A 17,475-nucleotide genomic window follows, 5' to 3' on the forward strand; every position below is an offset into this window, starting at 1 on the left:
CCTACATTATAATAATATCTACAGTCTACACTAAATTGTGGGTGCGGTCCAATAATACCCATGTAAGTTATGAAAATTGTTGATAAGCACATTGCATACTTGACTGGATACCAGGCGTTCATACAAAAGAGTTCAACTCGGTTTATATAATTTACTAGCTGAATTCCGTCGCTTCGCTCCGGAATCCCGCTAGTTAAGTTCATCCCGAGGCATGGCCAAACTTGTGGAAAAGGCATGGCCGAACTTGTAGTTATCAAACTAAAAACATAAACGAAACTCAAATTCCAACAAGTACCTATACTTACCTACATTATAATAATATCTACAGTCTACACTAAATTGTGGGTGCGGTCCAATAATACCCATGTTAGTTATGAAAATTGTTGATAAGCACATTGCATACTTGACTGGATACCAGGCGTTCATACAAAAGAGTTCAACTCGGTTTATATTTATTAAGTTTTAAATTTCGGATTGAGCAATCTACTTGGCTGAATTTTTGGAATTGTTTAAAATCAACCAATCACATGGCTTTCTCCAAGAGTTTAACTTAAATGGAGTAAACCCATTTGAGGACCCAGCCATTAGGTATGAGATTTCCGTAGTGCTGGGCTTCCAAGATGGGTCAATTCAATAGTGAATAGTGGTGAATGTACCTCTCATTTATTGACCCTTTCTCTTCAATGGACTGAATTAAAAAATAGGTGCATTTCTATTTTTGTCCCTTTACCTACCTACCTACCTATGTATTTCTTTCCTAATAATATATTCTCAGCAAAAAACGAATTCGACTGTAACTCGTAAAAATGAACAATGAATAAAATTAGGAATTACATTGTACCTAGTTACCTAGCTCTTGTGCATTTTGTACAGTGCATTTCTTCAAATAGCATCGCCCTATCCAAGTATGTATATCTGATATCCGGATAAATGATGAACATCACAAACTAAAAGAAATCTCTCAGCAAAATATGTCCCTTTTGGGTCTACATTTGAATTTCAAAAGGGAACTGTAAGATTTCAACTACAGTGCATTTCTTCAAATAGTATCGCCCTATCGAAGTATGTATATCTGATATCCGGATAAATGATAAACATCACAAACTAAAAGAAATCTCTCAGCAAAATATGTCCCTTTTGGGTCTACATTTGAATTTCAAAAGGGAACTGTAAGATTTCAACAAATTGTACCGAAAGCCAAAGTTCTTTTGTTGTTGTTTGTTCCTATCATTTGGCCGTCCGAAGAAGTTCCTAATAAAAAGGACATTAGAAGTTTCAATTCACATTTTCCGAAGTCCAATCCTAAGTTTAATCACAAAAAGTAAAAAAAAAAGAACTCTTTTGGCATTTCCATTTTCAATTTATTTTAAAAGTAAAACATTTTATCAAATGTCAAGTTCGAACAAAAAAGTTTGGACTTGTCAAAAATAGCTAATTAATTTTATGTTCAAGTAGAAATTGTTAGTACCAATTTTTTTGCTGGAATAAATGTTATGACAAAATGAAAAATTCCAATCGTTAGGTAATAGGTATGAAGCTATATGAAGTTTAATAACAAATCGAGCTTGGAGAACGTTTGAATTGAAACCTTTTTTGCTGGAATAAATGTTATGACATAATGAAAAATTCCAATCGTTAGGTAATAGGTATGAAGCTATATGAAGTTTAATAACAAATCGAGCTTGGAGAACGTTTGAATTGAAACTCTTAACTCTTCATTTAGGTATTTGTAAAATTTAAAATGTGCCCTATGGTCTTTCTTTCATCTCTCACAACTTTTCCATTGTTTTCCCATATTCATTTGTTAATTTCAAAATACCTACCTAATAAAATTTTTGTTTGTAATGAAGCCACTGGTAGCTACTCAAGTAATTCAATGTTATAGGTAGGCTACTCACTAGCCTTCAGCAAGCTGAATGCTCCCCATGTTAAATTTAACCCCAAAACTTTGTTCCCGTCGGGAAATCCATCAATTTATTTGAAATTTTCTTCGGTCTACGTTCTGCTTACTTTTGGTAATTACTTTTTACCTACACATGTACCTACATGGTTTGATATACATAGCTACTTCAAGAGTACGTCTAGGTAAGCTATATGTATATTAAAATACCTACACATGTACCTACATGGTTTGATATACATAGCTACTTCAAGAGTACGTCTAGGTAAGCTATATGTATATTAAAATAAATGGAGAAAAAAACTTCCAAAAGTTTTCCTCCAGTTTCTGAAATTGACAGTCTGTCATTGTCAGAGTTTATACTAAACCTAGGAAAACTTCCACATTATTTACTCATACGCTTTTCCACATGGCTTATTACACATACCCACATGGGATTACGCTGTGGAATACATTATGCCAAAGTGAAGGTTGCTATAAGTATTTATCTTTCTGAAATAATTTCCTTTCTTTTTAGTCCGTCCTTCCTTTATTATTACTAATAATAAAAGGTATAGTGGACGGACTATTGTATTCGCTTCGGTGTCTGTCTGAGCTGTAAACACTACCACTTTAAAACATGATGCTCATAAAATGGAGGAAAAACTTTGAGAAGTTTGTTGGAACACTTTAAACTTTGAAAGAAGTTGGACTGCATTTTACTGCGTTCAAACAATAGGCTTTCTAGGATTTTTCTACTGGGCTTCAATACTACGAGTTGGGTACTTATTTAAAAATAATAATAATAAAATTATTAGGAGTAAATTCTGTAGGTATTAATATTAAGTTAAACTTCCATCAGCCACAAAGTTCGTGTGCAAAGTAGGTTGTTAATTGTATGAATGCCGTGTTAATATTTGAGTATGCAATGTGCAAATTTATCTTTCTTTCTGAAATAATTTCCTTTCTTTTTTATTTAAACCTAGGTAGCAGGCACCTATATGTAAAAGTATTGCTTTATTTAGACTGTCACCTTAGCCTTAGAACAAGTTGTTCCATTTTACTAACAGTTAGGCATTATAAATACATAATATGTAGGTAAAATAACTAAAGTGAACAGGCTGGAAAAGGCTGGAGATTCGGCTCATAATCTCATATCTGCGACGTCCTAAAAAAGCGAATAGCAATATTTTGGATCAAAAGTTTTTATCATCAACAAATTATTTTCATGGAATCGCTATGTACAGATCATTCTTGATGAAATATGCAAGTTATTATTTTAATTAAAGCTGTCTGAAAAATGAACAGGGGAGGGAGAAAAAAATCAAAATAAATGAACCATAATACGTAACGGTGGGAAAATAGAAAATATTAGAATCGATATTAACCTGTTAACCGAACTGAAAAATGGTCGGAAATATTATCAGGGCATAAAAAAAAATTATAAAAAAATAGGTAGGTAATAATAAAATAAAAATAGAATGTGATTGAAAATGATTTATTACTCGTATCAGGAACAAAATAAAAACTAGAATACAGTTCTTGACGTTAGCCTTAGGAGAGGTCAAAACCAGACAACTCGAATTCAACAAAAGAGTTGAGAAAATTGCTTGATTAAAATGTAACTGTATTATTTTAATTTTTATATTTTTATAATTCCATACTTTTTGTTTCAAAATACGAGTAGAGAGGTTCTATTTATTTATGCTCATTCAATGTATGTAAATTTGTAAACATGTTCAATTTTGATGCATTTTAATTACTATGGTACACAGAACTAAATAAATATTTATTATTGGTTAATAGCGCAGCGGTTTTACTTTCTAAAAAATAGGTAGGTATGTCATTTCATTACTTTTCTTTCTTTTTTAGTTTTTAGCTATCTAATATTTTGTTTCTATACTAGATTTGTAAGTACCTACATACATATATTATTTGCTTTGTCAATTCTTTTGTATTTTCTTATTATAAAGGAAACTACTGAAACAGAAACAGCAAAACCAATATTGGAAATGGCATGAAAGCTGGAGGCTCCAGAAAGAAATGGAAGGATTTAATTAAAAGTTGAGTAAAAGAAATCCATGTTTATTGGGTGGTACCAAGAGGGAACTTTGTACGGGTTAAAGAAAGTAAATATTGAATATTAATTGAAAATCCTCTGTTTTTCTCATGATTGATTCAAGAAAGGAAACGAACGTCAAGTTAACGTTTTCTCAAAATCTCCAACTTCAACCAGGTGCACAATAATATACCTACCTACCAAATTGAACTAAATACATAGTTAGATTCTAGAGTATCACGCCTACCTCGTAAGTGTTATGTTGCGGGTTCGATTCCCACCCAGGGTGAACTTCAACATAAACAGATTTAAAGTTTCCTTCTCGGCTGACTTTATACTATCCTGTCCTCATTCTCTCTTTAATTTCAGAACGATCATACCTCCGTTATTACAGTGCCCTCTATCAAACATAGGTATAGCCAGCCTAGTTAGCTTAGTTGGTAGCGCGTCTGCGTTGTAAGCGCTAGGCCGCGGGTTCGATTCCCACCCGGGGCGGATTTTATCCTGATGATGGGATAATGTTCGTTCTCGGAACGGCTGGCTTTCTCCTATCCTGTCTTCCTTCTCTCTTCGATTTTGGGACGATAAGACCATAGCAGTTACAGTTCCCTCTGTTAAACCTCTTTTTTTTAAAAAAAACATAGGTAGGTATTGAAAAAAAAAAACGAAATTGAATAAAATCTCTGTGATGATTTGATGAATGTTTTTTCCCACAGAATGCATCCTGTACAAACACTGCTGAGGTTGATGTTTCCTCATGTTCTTTGTTATTCGAGGAGTCTACAGTCTACTCTTGAGAAAATTCACCTAATAGGCTTTCTAGGATTTTTCTACTGGGCTTCAATACTACGAGTTGGGTACTTATTTAAAAATAATAATAACCTACAGAATTTACTCCTAAATTATTAGGAGTAAACTTCCATCAGCCACAAAGTTCGTGTGCAAAGTAGGTTGTTAATTGTATGAATGCCGTGTTAATATTTGAGTATGCAATGTGCAACAAATAAAATATTAGTGGAGATGTCAAGTTAACGTTTTCTCAAAATCTTCACCATACTTTGGTGATTTAGGGCACTGTGCCCTAAATCACCAAAGTATGGAAAAGTATCTTACAAGTGTAATAGCCATATGATTTGTTTCCCTCTTTTCCCACCCCTATTTTTTCCTTTTATTCCTGTCTCTCCCTCTTTTTTCTCCTACCTTACTCTCCCCTTCATTTCCATTCCTCACAATCCTCCCTCCCACTTCTGTTTCGCCTATAGTTCCGTTTCATTATGTAATTCTTGAGTAAAGTTTTGTTTTTCCCTTTTTCCGAAGAAGAAAATTTGTTACGAGTTTTCATCTAGGTGCACAATAAATACCTTCCTACCCAATTGAACTAAATTTTACCAGTATACATAGTTAGATTCTAGGGTAGCACGCCTACCTTGTAAGTGTTATGTTTCGGGTTCGATTCCCACCCAGGGTGAATTTCGACATAAACAGATAAGGTTCCTTCTCGGCTGACTTTATACTATCCTGTCCTCATTCTCTCTTCAATTTCAGAACGATCATACCTCCGTTATTACAGTGCCCTCTATCAAACATAGGTATAGCCAGCCTAGTTAGCTTAGTTGGTAGTGCGTCTGCCTTGTAATCGCTAGGCCGCGGGTTCGATTCCCGCCCGGGGCGGATTTTATCCTTATGTCCACGTTTTTTCAAGTCCTCGCATCGAGGAAGATTTAAGTTATTTGATATTTTCCATGAGAAGAGATTGAAAGCCACAACCAAAAGGTGTGGGAAATCTTAACCCGAGACGAACCTTGATGTCAAAAATATGAAGTCTAATACAATTCGATCCAAATGGAACGCAACGCATTAATACTGTACCTATTAGGTAGAGGTACTTCTTTTGAGAGGTTTGTTAGAGGAAACTGCAACTGCTAAGGTTTTATCGTCCCGGAATCGAAGAGAGAAGAAAGACAGGATAGGATCTGATATTTAGCAAGATGTCATACAAGAAAGGCAGCCGTTCCGAGAACGAACATTATCCCTTCAGGATAAAATCCGCCCCGGGCGGGAATCGAACCCGCGGCTGAACATTCCAATCTAACCTTTTGAAGTAGAATTCATCACGGAAACGAGTTCTTAGTCTAGGTCAGTGTTTTGCGTACAATTCTAGTACAAATGACGGACAGCATGATTGTGATTTGTGTGCATATACAAACAAAGACTCGGACACAAAATGGAGAGACAAAAAAGTGACAGACACGATAACGCAGAAAATAAAACAAAGCAAAAGAAGAAACAAAATGCGAGAACAGGGAGAGAGGAGGAAGAGGAGAAGGAGAGGAGGAAAGGAAGAGAGGGGAAAAGAGGACAGGAAGCGAAACGTAGAGACAATGAATATTTTGAAGCAGACCGGACACAAGGGTTAACTCCTTTGTTGAGGGAGGATACGAGTTGAGTGGATTAATGGGAGAAAATATATGCACTTCAACCCTTCTCATTCTCCTTCCTTTCTTCCACTTCTCTTCTTCCTCTTCCTCCTCCTCCCTTCTCTTTTTCCCCCTATTCTTCATCCATTCTCTTGCTCTTCCTACTCGTTCTCCTTCTCCTTCTGATCATTCTGTACTGAAAGTTTAATAGTAACCTAATACTAGACACTTGAACTTGTTCTATACAATTCTCTGCGAGAGTGCTTTGTAGAGTGAGCAAATAAATGGAGAGTGCACATTGCTCTACTTCTTTTTCTCAGAATATGCACTTCTTAGAACCGTCTTGAAATGTAAAAGATTTTAACTAATTTATGTACCTATTCAGTATTTACCTATTTGACTGTGTAAAATTCCAAGTAAAGACCCTACCACTATACAATAATATACTATTCTTTAATTTAGTGAGCTAGGTAAAGAAAAGTTAGACACAATTCTATAAGTTATTTTTTTTTAACACTTTGAAAAGGTGGAAGGAACTTGGGAACGATTGAAGAATCATGAATTGAAATATTTGAGAACTAGCTCACAATAGCATAGGTACAAATTGAATGTGTAAAAATTTGCAGACACCCTGTTTGTAAAAGGATAGGTATTTCATAGGTATTGAAAAAAAAAAACTAAATTGAATAAAATCTCTGTGATGATTTGATGAATGTTTTTTCCACAGACATCCTGTACAAACACTGCTGAGGTTGATGTTTCCTCATGTTCTTTGTTATTCGAGGAGTCTACAGTCTACTCTTGAGAAAATTCACCAGAATCTGGAGGGAGGGAATATGGGGGGAGAGAACCGAGGACTGGGGGGAGAGAATCGAGGGCTGGAGATAAAGAGGTGAGAATAATATACAAACATAGAGGAAAACTGATGGGGGAGAGGATAGAATGGAAGGTGGAACAGAGAGGGATCCTAGGAGATGGGCCAGAAAGAGGGAGAGAGGAGAGAGAGAGGAGGAAAAGGGGAGAAAGGGAGAAGAGAGGGAGAGAGGCAAAGGAGAGGGGAGAGGGAGAAAGAGAAGGGGATCGAGAGAACACTGGGAGAAGAGTGAGAAAGATGGGGAGGCAGTGGAGAAAGAAAGGGGAGAGAGAGAGATAAGGAGGAAGAGGAGACGGGGGAGAAAGAAAGTTAGGAAGAGAGGGGAGGGAGAAAAGAGATAATGATAGGAGAGAAAGATGGAGAAAAAGGAGAGAGGTTTGTTGAGGGAGGATACGAGTTGAGTGGATTAATGGGAGAAAATATGCATTTCAACCATTCTCATTCTCCTCCCTTTCTTCCACTTCTCTTCTTCCTCTTCCTCCTCCTCCCTTCTCTTCTTCCCCCTATTCTCTATCCATTCTCTTTCTCTTCCTACTCGTTCTCCTTCTCCTTCTGATCATTCTGTACTGAAAGTTTAATAGTAACCTAATACTAGACACTTGAACTTGTTCCAAGATCGAGAAGAAGGGGAGAAAGGGAGAAGAGAGGGAGAGAGGCAAAGGAGACGGGAGAGGGAGAAAGAGAAGGGGATTGAGAGAACACAGGGAGAAGAGTGAGAAAGATGGGGAGGCAGTGGAGAAAGAAAGGGGAGAGAGATAGGGAGGAAGAGGAGACGGGGGAGAAAGAAAGTTAGGAAGAGAGGGGAGGGAGAAAAGAGAGAATGATAGGAGAGAGAAAGATGGAGAAAAAGGAGAGAAAGAGAGGGAGAGAGGTTTGTTGAGGGAGGATACGAGTTGAGTGGATTAATGGGAGAAAATATGCACTTCAACCATTCTCATTCTCCTCCCTTTCTTCCATTTCTCTTCTTCCTCCTCCTCCTCCTCCTCCTCCTCCTATTTCCTCCCTTCTCTTCTTCCCCCTATTCTTCATCCATTCTCTTTCTCTTCCTACTCGTTCTCATTCCCCTCTTGATCATTCTGTACTAAAAGTTTAATAGTAACCTAATACTAGACACTTGAACTTGTTCCATACAATTCTCTGCGTGAGTGCTTTGTAGAGTGAGCAAATAAACGGAGAGTGCACATTGCTCTACTTCTTTTTCTCAGAATATGCACTTCTTAGAACCATCTTGAAATGTAAAAGATTTTAACTAATTTATGTACCTACTCAGTATTTATTTGACTGTGTAAAATTTCATGTAAAGACCCTACCACTATACAATAATATATTATTCTTTATTTTAGTGAGCTAAAGAAAAAGTTAGACACAATTATAAGCTATTTTTTTTAACACCTTGAAAAGGTGGCTTTCTCTAACATTTCATTCATAGGACAGAAGATATGATAAAATATTCTAGCAAACCTAAACATACATGAGCTATACATACCTAGGTTACCTACGTATAACTCAGGTTGGGACTTAGTCGGATTAGTTTGGTTGAATTTCAATTTCGAGATAATCTCTGACAATACCGAGCTGTTTATAACTTCCCTTTGAAGATATCGGTGGATGTGACGTCAAAACGGATAATTTATGAGAAGGTATACCATATACGGATTGAAGATTTCAGGCAAACAGTCGGATTAGTTTGGAATTAATCCTCACTGAATTTCAATTTCGAGATAATCTCTGACAATACCGAGCTGTTTATAAATTCCCTTTGAAGATATCGGTGGATGTGACGTCAAAACGGATAATTTATGAGAAGGTATACCATATACGGATTGAAGATTTCAGGCAAAATATAGGTAACTATATGCACGAATCTGTTGTTATCGAGGTATTTGTCTTTCTTTATACTTATTCTGTCTTTTCTACATTTAACTCCCTTTTTACATCTCGATAAGAGTAAAAGCTTCAATTCAGAGCAAACAAAATTTCGTACAATTATTGTATTCTTCATCACTCCAGTTATGGAGGCTGATTGTAGACGGCATGGTTTGCTATTTTTTTTATAATATAAGGTATTTTTCTTTTTCTTTTTTCAATGCAAGAAGTTATGCTTAATTTATGGCGTAGGAAAGTCGCTCCGTGATTAATCGGCCTCGGAAAATTTTCAAATAATAATAACAGGTACCTAAAGCAAATGTAAATACCGGCTCCACTTTTACTTTCTACCGCTTTTCCCGTGCAAACAGAAAATTTGAATATCATACGTTGAAGAAATTGTTTTCCACAGGGAAAAGTGTAATGAAAATTTTTCTAGAGAGAGATATGGAGAAGAAGGGGAGAAAGGGAGAAGAGAGGGAGAGAGGCAAAGGAGAGGGGAGAGGGAGAAAGAGAAGGGGATTGAGAGAACACTGGGAGAAGAGTGAGAAAGATGGGGAGGCAGTGGAGAAAGAAAGGGGAGAGAGAGAAAGAGATAGGGAGGAAGAGGAGACGGGGGAGAAAGAAAGTTAGGAAGAGAGGGGAGGGAGAAAAGAGAGAATGATAGGAGAGAGAAAGAAGGAAACGAAGAGTGATTAATCATTTTGCAAGATTGGTTTTTGTAAACGAGAAAAATAAATAATAAAAATCTGGTGTGAACATCACACGACTTTCTATTACATTAAGTCGGACAGTTCTAAAAGTTTCACCATTCGGATTCAAGAATGGAAACGAAGAGTGATTAATCATTTTGCAAGATTGGTTTTTGTAAACGAGAAAAATAAATAATAAAAAGAACATCTTTCTATTATAAAATACTATTAATAATGTTTTTTTTATATTTTTGCTTTAAGAACATTTTTTTCTCAACATTATTTTTTCTTCTTTATTTTTTCATCTCCCTTTTCAAAAGAAAACATTTTTATGATTAAAATGAAAATATAAAGTGAACAAACTAAATAAGCTGGACTTGAAAACACTATGTAGTCTGTAGAATATGTAGATATGTGCCTACCTGTATAAATGACTATAGGATAGGATCTTTTAATAGTTAAGTTTATTAGTTCGGTACGGTTATGTACGGTAAAGCCAACACAGAATATATAATTATTACACGATCATGTTTCCTCAACGCTAAAGAATAGAGGTACCTATGGGTATTTTCATTGATGAACATAATGACAATATCATGTCATTTTATGTAGGTAGGTATCGGTAGGTAGGTATGTCATTTCGCATTTTTCACCCATGAGGATTTTTTATATATCAAAGACCTGGGAACCTATATCGAATGACGTCATACAGTGCACACATGAATGAAAATGAAACATTTTTTTTCCGCTCCCTTTTGATGTAATCCATTTCAATTACCTTATCTTACCTTCTCCTAAAAAATCTGGTGTGAACATCACACGACTTTCCTTATCCTATTGAATGATGCTTGCAAAATGTCGATCTCACTAGTTGGAAAGACGTAATAAAAGTAGAAGAAGAACTCACCTATCACAGTAGAAAGTATGATGACGCCCAGCACAAACGCAGTGATCATCATGACAATGAAGTCCGTCGTGGTTCCCGAACCCTCACACAGAGTGGAATCTGCCCACACGTCCGTTATGTTGTCCAGACTCAAAATGTCGATCCCACTAGTTGGAAAGACGTAGTAAAAGTAGAAGAAGAACTCACCTATCACAGTAGAAAGTATGATGACGCCCAGCACAAACGCGGTGATCATCATGACAATGAAGTCCGTCGTGGTTCCCGAACCCTCACACAGAGTGGAATCTGCCCACACGTCCGTTATGTTGTCCAGACTAGCCCACGAGCAGTTCCCATCCAGACAGTCGCTCACGTTATAGAACCCGTCTATCACGGAGCTGATGGTCTCAGGGCTGGTCGGTCCCATGGTGGTAGTACTAGGCGTGGTCGAACTAGAGGGTGTGGTGGTGTTGAGTTTCTTCCAAGGCCATTTGATTGGTCGTCGCGCGTAACGTTTGGAGACGTTTCGGATCGTGTCGATCAGGTCCATGTTAAATGTATTGCTGCTGATTGTGAGGGACTGGTGAGGAGTGCGAGGATGTGGTGCCTGAAACAGAAGGAGGTTCAAAGTGTTAGTTTTATGGAGGTTTGCAATAGTCCTACACACTGAACTCAGCACACAGGAATTTCTTTAGAACAGTCCCTCATTTCTATATATTGTAATGTGGTTTGATGGAAGGAACTTGTAGGGGATAACGAATGTGTATGATAATATGATAAACCAAGTTATGATGAACGCAAATGAAGATGGCAGTTTTTTTTTTTTTTTTTTAAAAAAGGAGATGAAACAGAAGGAGGTTCAAAGTGTTAGTTTGATAGAGGTTTGCAATAGTCCTACACACTGAAATCAGCACACAGGAATTTCTTTAGAACAGTCCCTCATTTCTATATATTGTAATGTGGTTTGATGGAAGGAACTTGTAGAGGATAACGAATGTGTATGATAATATGATAAACTAAGTTATGATGAACGCAAATGAAGATGGCAGTTCAAAAAAAAAAAAAAATGAGGTTCAAAGTGTTAGTTTGCTGGAGCGGTGCAATAGTCATACACACTGGACTCCGCACACAAGAATTTTCTTAGAAAAGTCCCTCATTTCAATGTAATGTAGTTTGATGGAAGGGACTTGTAGAGGATAATGAATGTGTATGATAATAATAAATATGATAAACTAAGTTATAATGAACGCAAATGAAGATTGCAGTAAAAAAAAAAAAAAAAAGGAGAACGAGAAAAAAAAAAAAAATAAGAAGAAGCAAATAGGTGGCCATCAACAAAAATATAAACAAGTAAGTAGGTAGTCTATAGTCTACTTACTTTTTTCTGTCTAGTAACATGTAAATAACTACTAGATAGAACTCTACCTCGAGGAAAAAATAAAAGATTGAAACGTACCTAGAAAAGGTCTGAAAAATGAACAGGGGAGGGGAAAAAAAAAATCAAAATAAATGAACCATAATACGTAACGGTGGGAAAATATTAGAATCGATATTAACCTGTTAACCGAACTGAAAAATGGTCGGAAATATTATCAGGGCATAAATCTCCCCAGACTGAGTTCCTAGACCGTCAAATTTTCAAGAGGTAGGTTTTTAAAGGTTGACAACCTTCAAAAACAATTAAAAAACATCATCAGCTTAAACTTTGCATACCAACTTTGAGCATTTTTGAAGCAGAGTTCACTAAGGCGATTATTGCTCTTGAAAGTACTACATTTATTTTTCAGACGAGTAAAATATAAACCTATTATTCATATACTGTATAATAAATACATATGTTATACTTATAGTATGGTAGTATGTAATACTACACACGAGGGAATTATAGTATGGAATTTTGTTGGAGTAATTTACTTTAGCAGGTTGTGCAACATCTGTTTCACCAGCGTATGAGTAGCGTTGTAATGTTCAAAGCTAATGAGTAAGGGCAACAAACTCATTTTTTTTTTTTTTCAAAATGGTAGCGTGGGTACCGTTTTGCCTTGGGGTACCGTTTTGTCCCGTGTTCCCCTAATGGCCTAGCCCACAATCTGGCTTTGAATTTGGTTTAAATCTCGGATGAAGCAATCTAATGGGCTAAATAGTTTGAAATGAACCAATGTAGAGTAGGTACTTACCAAAATAATTTTAGGTACCTATTTATTCCCACCTCTAGAAACCGTAAATGGAAATGGTGGAGGACAAAATTAAAATCTCGAAGACTCTCGATAAATATTAGAGAAGTAAGGGAAGATCCTTTGACATATCTCGTTTTGAAGATTGTATAAAAATGATAGTAATTTATTTTATATCATACTAGCATTTATATTATTTATATTTATACCATGAGGTACATATCTCGTTTTGAAGATTGTATAAAAATGATAGTAATTTATTTTATATCATACTAGCATTTATATTATTTATATTTATACCATGATGTAAATTGAATTCAATATTGGTCACTGATGAGGAAAAAAGGGACAAGAGAGAGAGAGAGAAAGATTTGGAATGTCCTTTTTTTGGCCATTTTTAGATCGGATACTTCGGGGAGGGTTTCCGATCTTTGTTTATTTATCATTTCCTACCAACATAGATATTTGAATAAAATTTATTTGACATCATGTATCTTGGTAGATACCTAGAAAAAAGAAATACCTACCTATACTTTATGTACCTAAGTAGATAATTTTCTAGTCTAGAACATAAAATTATGACAAGCAAAATGGGATTGGGATGAACACAACTTTGCCTTTGCAATGACAATATCCAAAGTATCTAAATCACATAAAATTCTGAAGAAAAAAAATACACACTCCATTTTTATACCTAACTATACTTTATGTACCTAAGTAGATAATTTTCTAGTCTAGAACATAAAATTATGACAAGCAAAATGGGATTGGGATGTACACAAATTTGCCTTTGCAATGACAATATCCAAAGTATCTAAATCACATAAAATTCTGAAGAAAAAAAATACACACTCCATTTTTTTCCAATTTCATAGATGTGTTTTCCATTTCCTTATGTTTATCTGCGTGTACGTATGAGTGTTTTCCCCCCTTTTGGTTTTGTAATGAAAAATATTTTTCTTTTCGTAATCTTTCTTATTCGTTCGCTACGTAAGTATAAAATCTATAATCTTTCCCCCTTTTTACTTTCTATTACTACAGTATAGCGGAGCTATACTAGTAATGAAAGTATTACAATCGGTCCAAATTTTCAAAATCGGGAAATGGTTGGAAATATCCGTTTTGGGATCCCCTGATGTCAAAAAAGTGATTTTTAGCCCATGGTCTGTACGTATGTATGTATGTATGTACGTATGTATGTATGTACGTACGTATGTGTGTACTACAGGTTTAAATGGGAAATTTTGAAAAGGTGGTATACAAAATATCTCAAGAACGGTTTGTCCTAGAGCAATGAAATTTGGTATGCTATCCCGGTATGGTCCAAGGACGCGACTGTAACAATTTGGTAAAAATCGGACAGTCACTCATCCAGATATCAAGCAAAGTCAATGTTGCTTCGAACTTCGGACTTAGAAAATTTTTTTAAAAAAAAGTTCAATTTTTGGACACTTTTTAATGATCCCTCATTACATGGGGAGTATTTTAAGATAGGAAATTTTTGATCGAAAATTGGCCGCCGTATGCGGCTCAGGTTCGGGGCTTAAAAAAATTTTCATTTTTTTTTCAAATACTTATTCCACAAATGTAATAGAAAGTCGTGTGATGTTCACCCCCCCCTTTTGGTTTTGTAATGAAAAATATTTTTCTTTTCGTAATCTTTCTTATTCGTTCGCTACGTAAGTATAAAATCTATAATCTTATATAAAAATCCCATACATAGCATTACTACGGTATTTCACATTTCTTGCGGTGTTTCTAATGTTTCTATCTAAAATATGTACTTTCTCTCTTTTTCTCTCACACTAAAATTGCTTTCATTTCCTTTATAAAATGCGTATCCCATACATAGCATTACTACGGTATTTCACATTTCTTGCGGTGTTTCTAATGTTTCTATCTAAAATATGTACCTACTTTCTCCCTTTTTCTCTCACACTAAAATTGCTTTCACTTCCTTTATAAAATGCGTTTGTTTCCTATAAGCTAAAGTGTAAGTACCTACTTGTGTCATTCCCTATTATCTAGCTGTTTACCTAGTTCTCACGCATTGGTGTATAGTCCCCTGCAGTCCCCGTGGTGTGGGAGACCCTGGGTATTTAGGGCTTCAAAATGCAAAATTATTCTATGTAAAAATGTCAGCCCTTAGTGTCACTTTATCGCCACTGAATACAAGAAGTGTTATTGACACTTCGGAAGTATTAAAAGGGAAATAGGTTAAAAGACAAGGAAGGTGTACAGCCTGCCTGCCTCGGTGGTGTAGTGGTCAAGGCGTTCGCCTGGTAAACAGGAGCGCCGTAAGTACCTACTTGTGTCATTCCCTTTTATCTAGCTGTTTACCTAGTTCTCACGCATTGGTGTATATCCCCTGTAGTCCCCGTGGTGTGGGGGACCCCGGGTATTTAGGGCTTCAAAATGAAAAATTATTCTATGTAAAAATGTCAGCCCTTAGTGTCACTTTATCGCCACTGAATACAAGATGTGTTATTGACTCTTCATAAGTATTGAAAAGGAAATAGGTTAAAAGACAAGGAAGGTGTACAGCCTGCCTGCCTCGGTGGTGTAGTGGTCAAGGCGTTCGCCTGGTAAACAGGAGCGCTTGGGTTCAAGCGCCCAGCCGAGGTATGGAATTTTATCCTCAATATAATTTAAGAATTTGACCACAATAATAGTAGGAGCCTACTGCTGGAATAAAGGGACTTTTCAGTCCTATACAAGCAGTATAAATAAGCACTATTATTATTATTATTATTATTATTATTACTACAGAAAAAAAGATACCTATGATTTATCGCTAGGAAACAACAAAAAATGTGTGAAAAAATACTGGTGAGGGGTTGGGGTAAAAAAAAATGCGTCGATTCAACTGTTCCGAAAAAAGTCACTTTTCTTCATCTACTGTAGAGGGAGAAATAAGGGAAATAAAATCTGGTGTGAACATCACACGACTTTCCTTATCCTATTGAATGATGCTTATTTGAGTGTTCTTTTACCCTAACTTTTACAAGGGAAAGAACTAGAGAGAGGGAAATAATATAGGTAAGGTATACGCTAGAAAAAATACGACAAGATTTTTTTTTTTTTAATTTGAACTGAAAATGATTTGATTATAATTGCTGTTTTTTTCGTCAAAACTGTCATCTATTATTTATCAATTATATGAAATTATCTACTTCTTCTATAATTCGTCTGTAATTCTACAAAGAGCAAAACATTATTATTATAAAATTATCTTTACATTTGATTTCAAGGTCGCGCACTGTAAACAAAGATTGACTACGATCTAATGATTTTTTACTTATGTATGTAAGAAGTACAAGGTGGCGCACTGTAAACAAAGATTTACTACGATCTAATGATTTTTCACTTATGTATGTATGTAAGAAGTAACAGTAAGAACTTGAAACTAAATTTATTATACTGTTCTCAGGTTTTGTCTTATTTTCTTTAGTGTCAGATTTCTTGTGCACTACTAACAAGTAACGTAAGTAGTGCTATATTATGTTCATACATATGTGTAATTTTCTCCTATGTAAAGACTCAATTACACTGAGGCAAACATGTTGCACTAAAGCATGCGTCAAAATCAAAACCATCTTGATTGTTCATCAGTGTAATAGCGCCTTAAGGCTTGAATAACTACATAATATAACCGTCTAAATACATAGATAGGAATAACCTCGTCAGACGCTCCTTTGCTTCCTGTTGCCTCAGTAAGATTGCGCCCTAAGTACACAGAACTCATAACAAGCAGAAGGTACTCGTCGCGGTCATTACGTGAATGCAAAAAATTGAGGTCATTCATTCATGGCAAGCATAGACGATGAGTTTGCACAAAATAGAGGACAATACCGGTAACAGAAATCAGATCTGCACTAATAGTGGTAATATTTCACGTCAGAAATTCTCATATCTTTCTTCTCTTGGTCGAGGGTAAATAATACTTTACCTATCATATTGTGACATGGAGATTATTTTAGCCGAGGAGTTTTTGCTTTTGTTCGCCTGTAGGACAAAACATGTTTGAAGAAAACTAGAATGTAGGGAGAGAAATACAAAGTTTCCTTTTACTTTAGGACACAACATGTTTGAAGTTTTGAAGAAAACTAGAATGTAGGGAGAGAAATACAAAGTTTCCTTTTACTTCATAAGATTACGATTATGCATTCCTAACAAGAAGCTGTACGAAAGTTTTCCTTTTAATCAAGATAAGCTTGACGTTCGCAAGCCTCTCAATACGTTTCTACAGCCAAAATGAAGAAGGTACAATATAATAATCTCACTTCGAGTTAAAGTTGAAAGTTTTTCTGTTGCAATTTTATTCCATCCCTGATGTTAAATTTTTCTTTAAGTCTCGAATATCCTGTTGCAATTCCATTCCTGGTAAGCAGAAGGACATGGGTTCGTATCCCAACCTCTTAACAATAGATGTTGTTGTTGTTTTATCGGCTTTAGCTTTCGCCAAATGACAATAGCAGAATAAAGAAAAGATATCTTCTTGTATCTGCTATACACCGGGCTGATGGTCTCTAGCTCTAGCCATGTTAAATTGGCTGGCTCGTCCTGAACCGCAGTCAACCATCGTGAGGACTTGTGCTTGGTCTTTAAAAGCAGAGAGAACCCTTTGA

At 35.8% G+C, this 17,475-nt stretch overlaps 1 protein-coding gene across 1 annotated transcript in view; it reads right to left on the reverse strand.

The window, feature by feature from the left end:
- The window catches only part of LOC113467488 (5-hydroxytryptamine receptor-like), a 36,492-nt gene that overhangs the window by 18,093 nt on the left and 924 nt on the right, over nucleotides 1-17,475 (reverse strand). Inside the window, exon 3 of the mRNA XM_026823697.1 lies at nucleotides 10,881-11,280. Within this exon, the coding sequence (XP_026679498.1) occupies nucleotides 10,881-11,280 (400 nt within the window). The remainder of the gene's footprint in view (nucleotides 1-10,880; nucleotides 11,281-17,475) is intronic.

The sequence above is a fragment of the Diaphorina citri genome, unplaced genomic scaffold (assembly GCF_000475195.1).
Source record: "Diaphorina citri unplaced genomic scaffold, Diaci psyllid genome assembly version 1.1 scaffold487, whole genome shotgun sequence".
NCBI classification, from domain to species: domain Eukaryota; kingdom Metazoa; phylum Arthropoda; class Insecta; order Hemiptera; family Psyllidae; genus Diaphorina; species Diaphorina citri.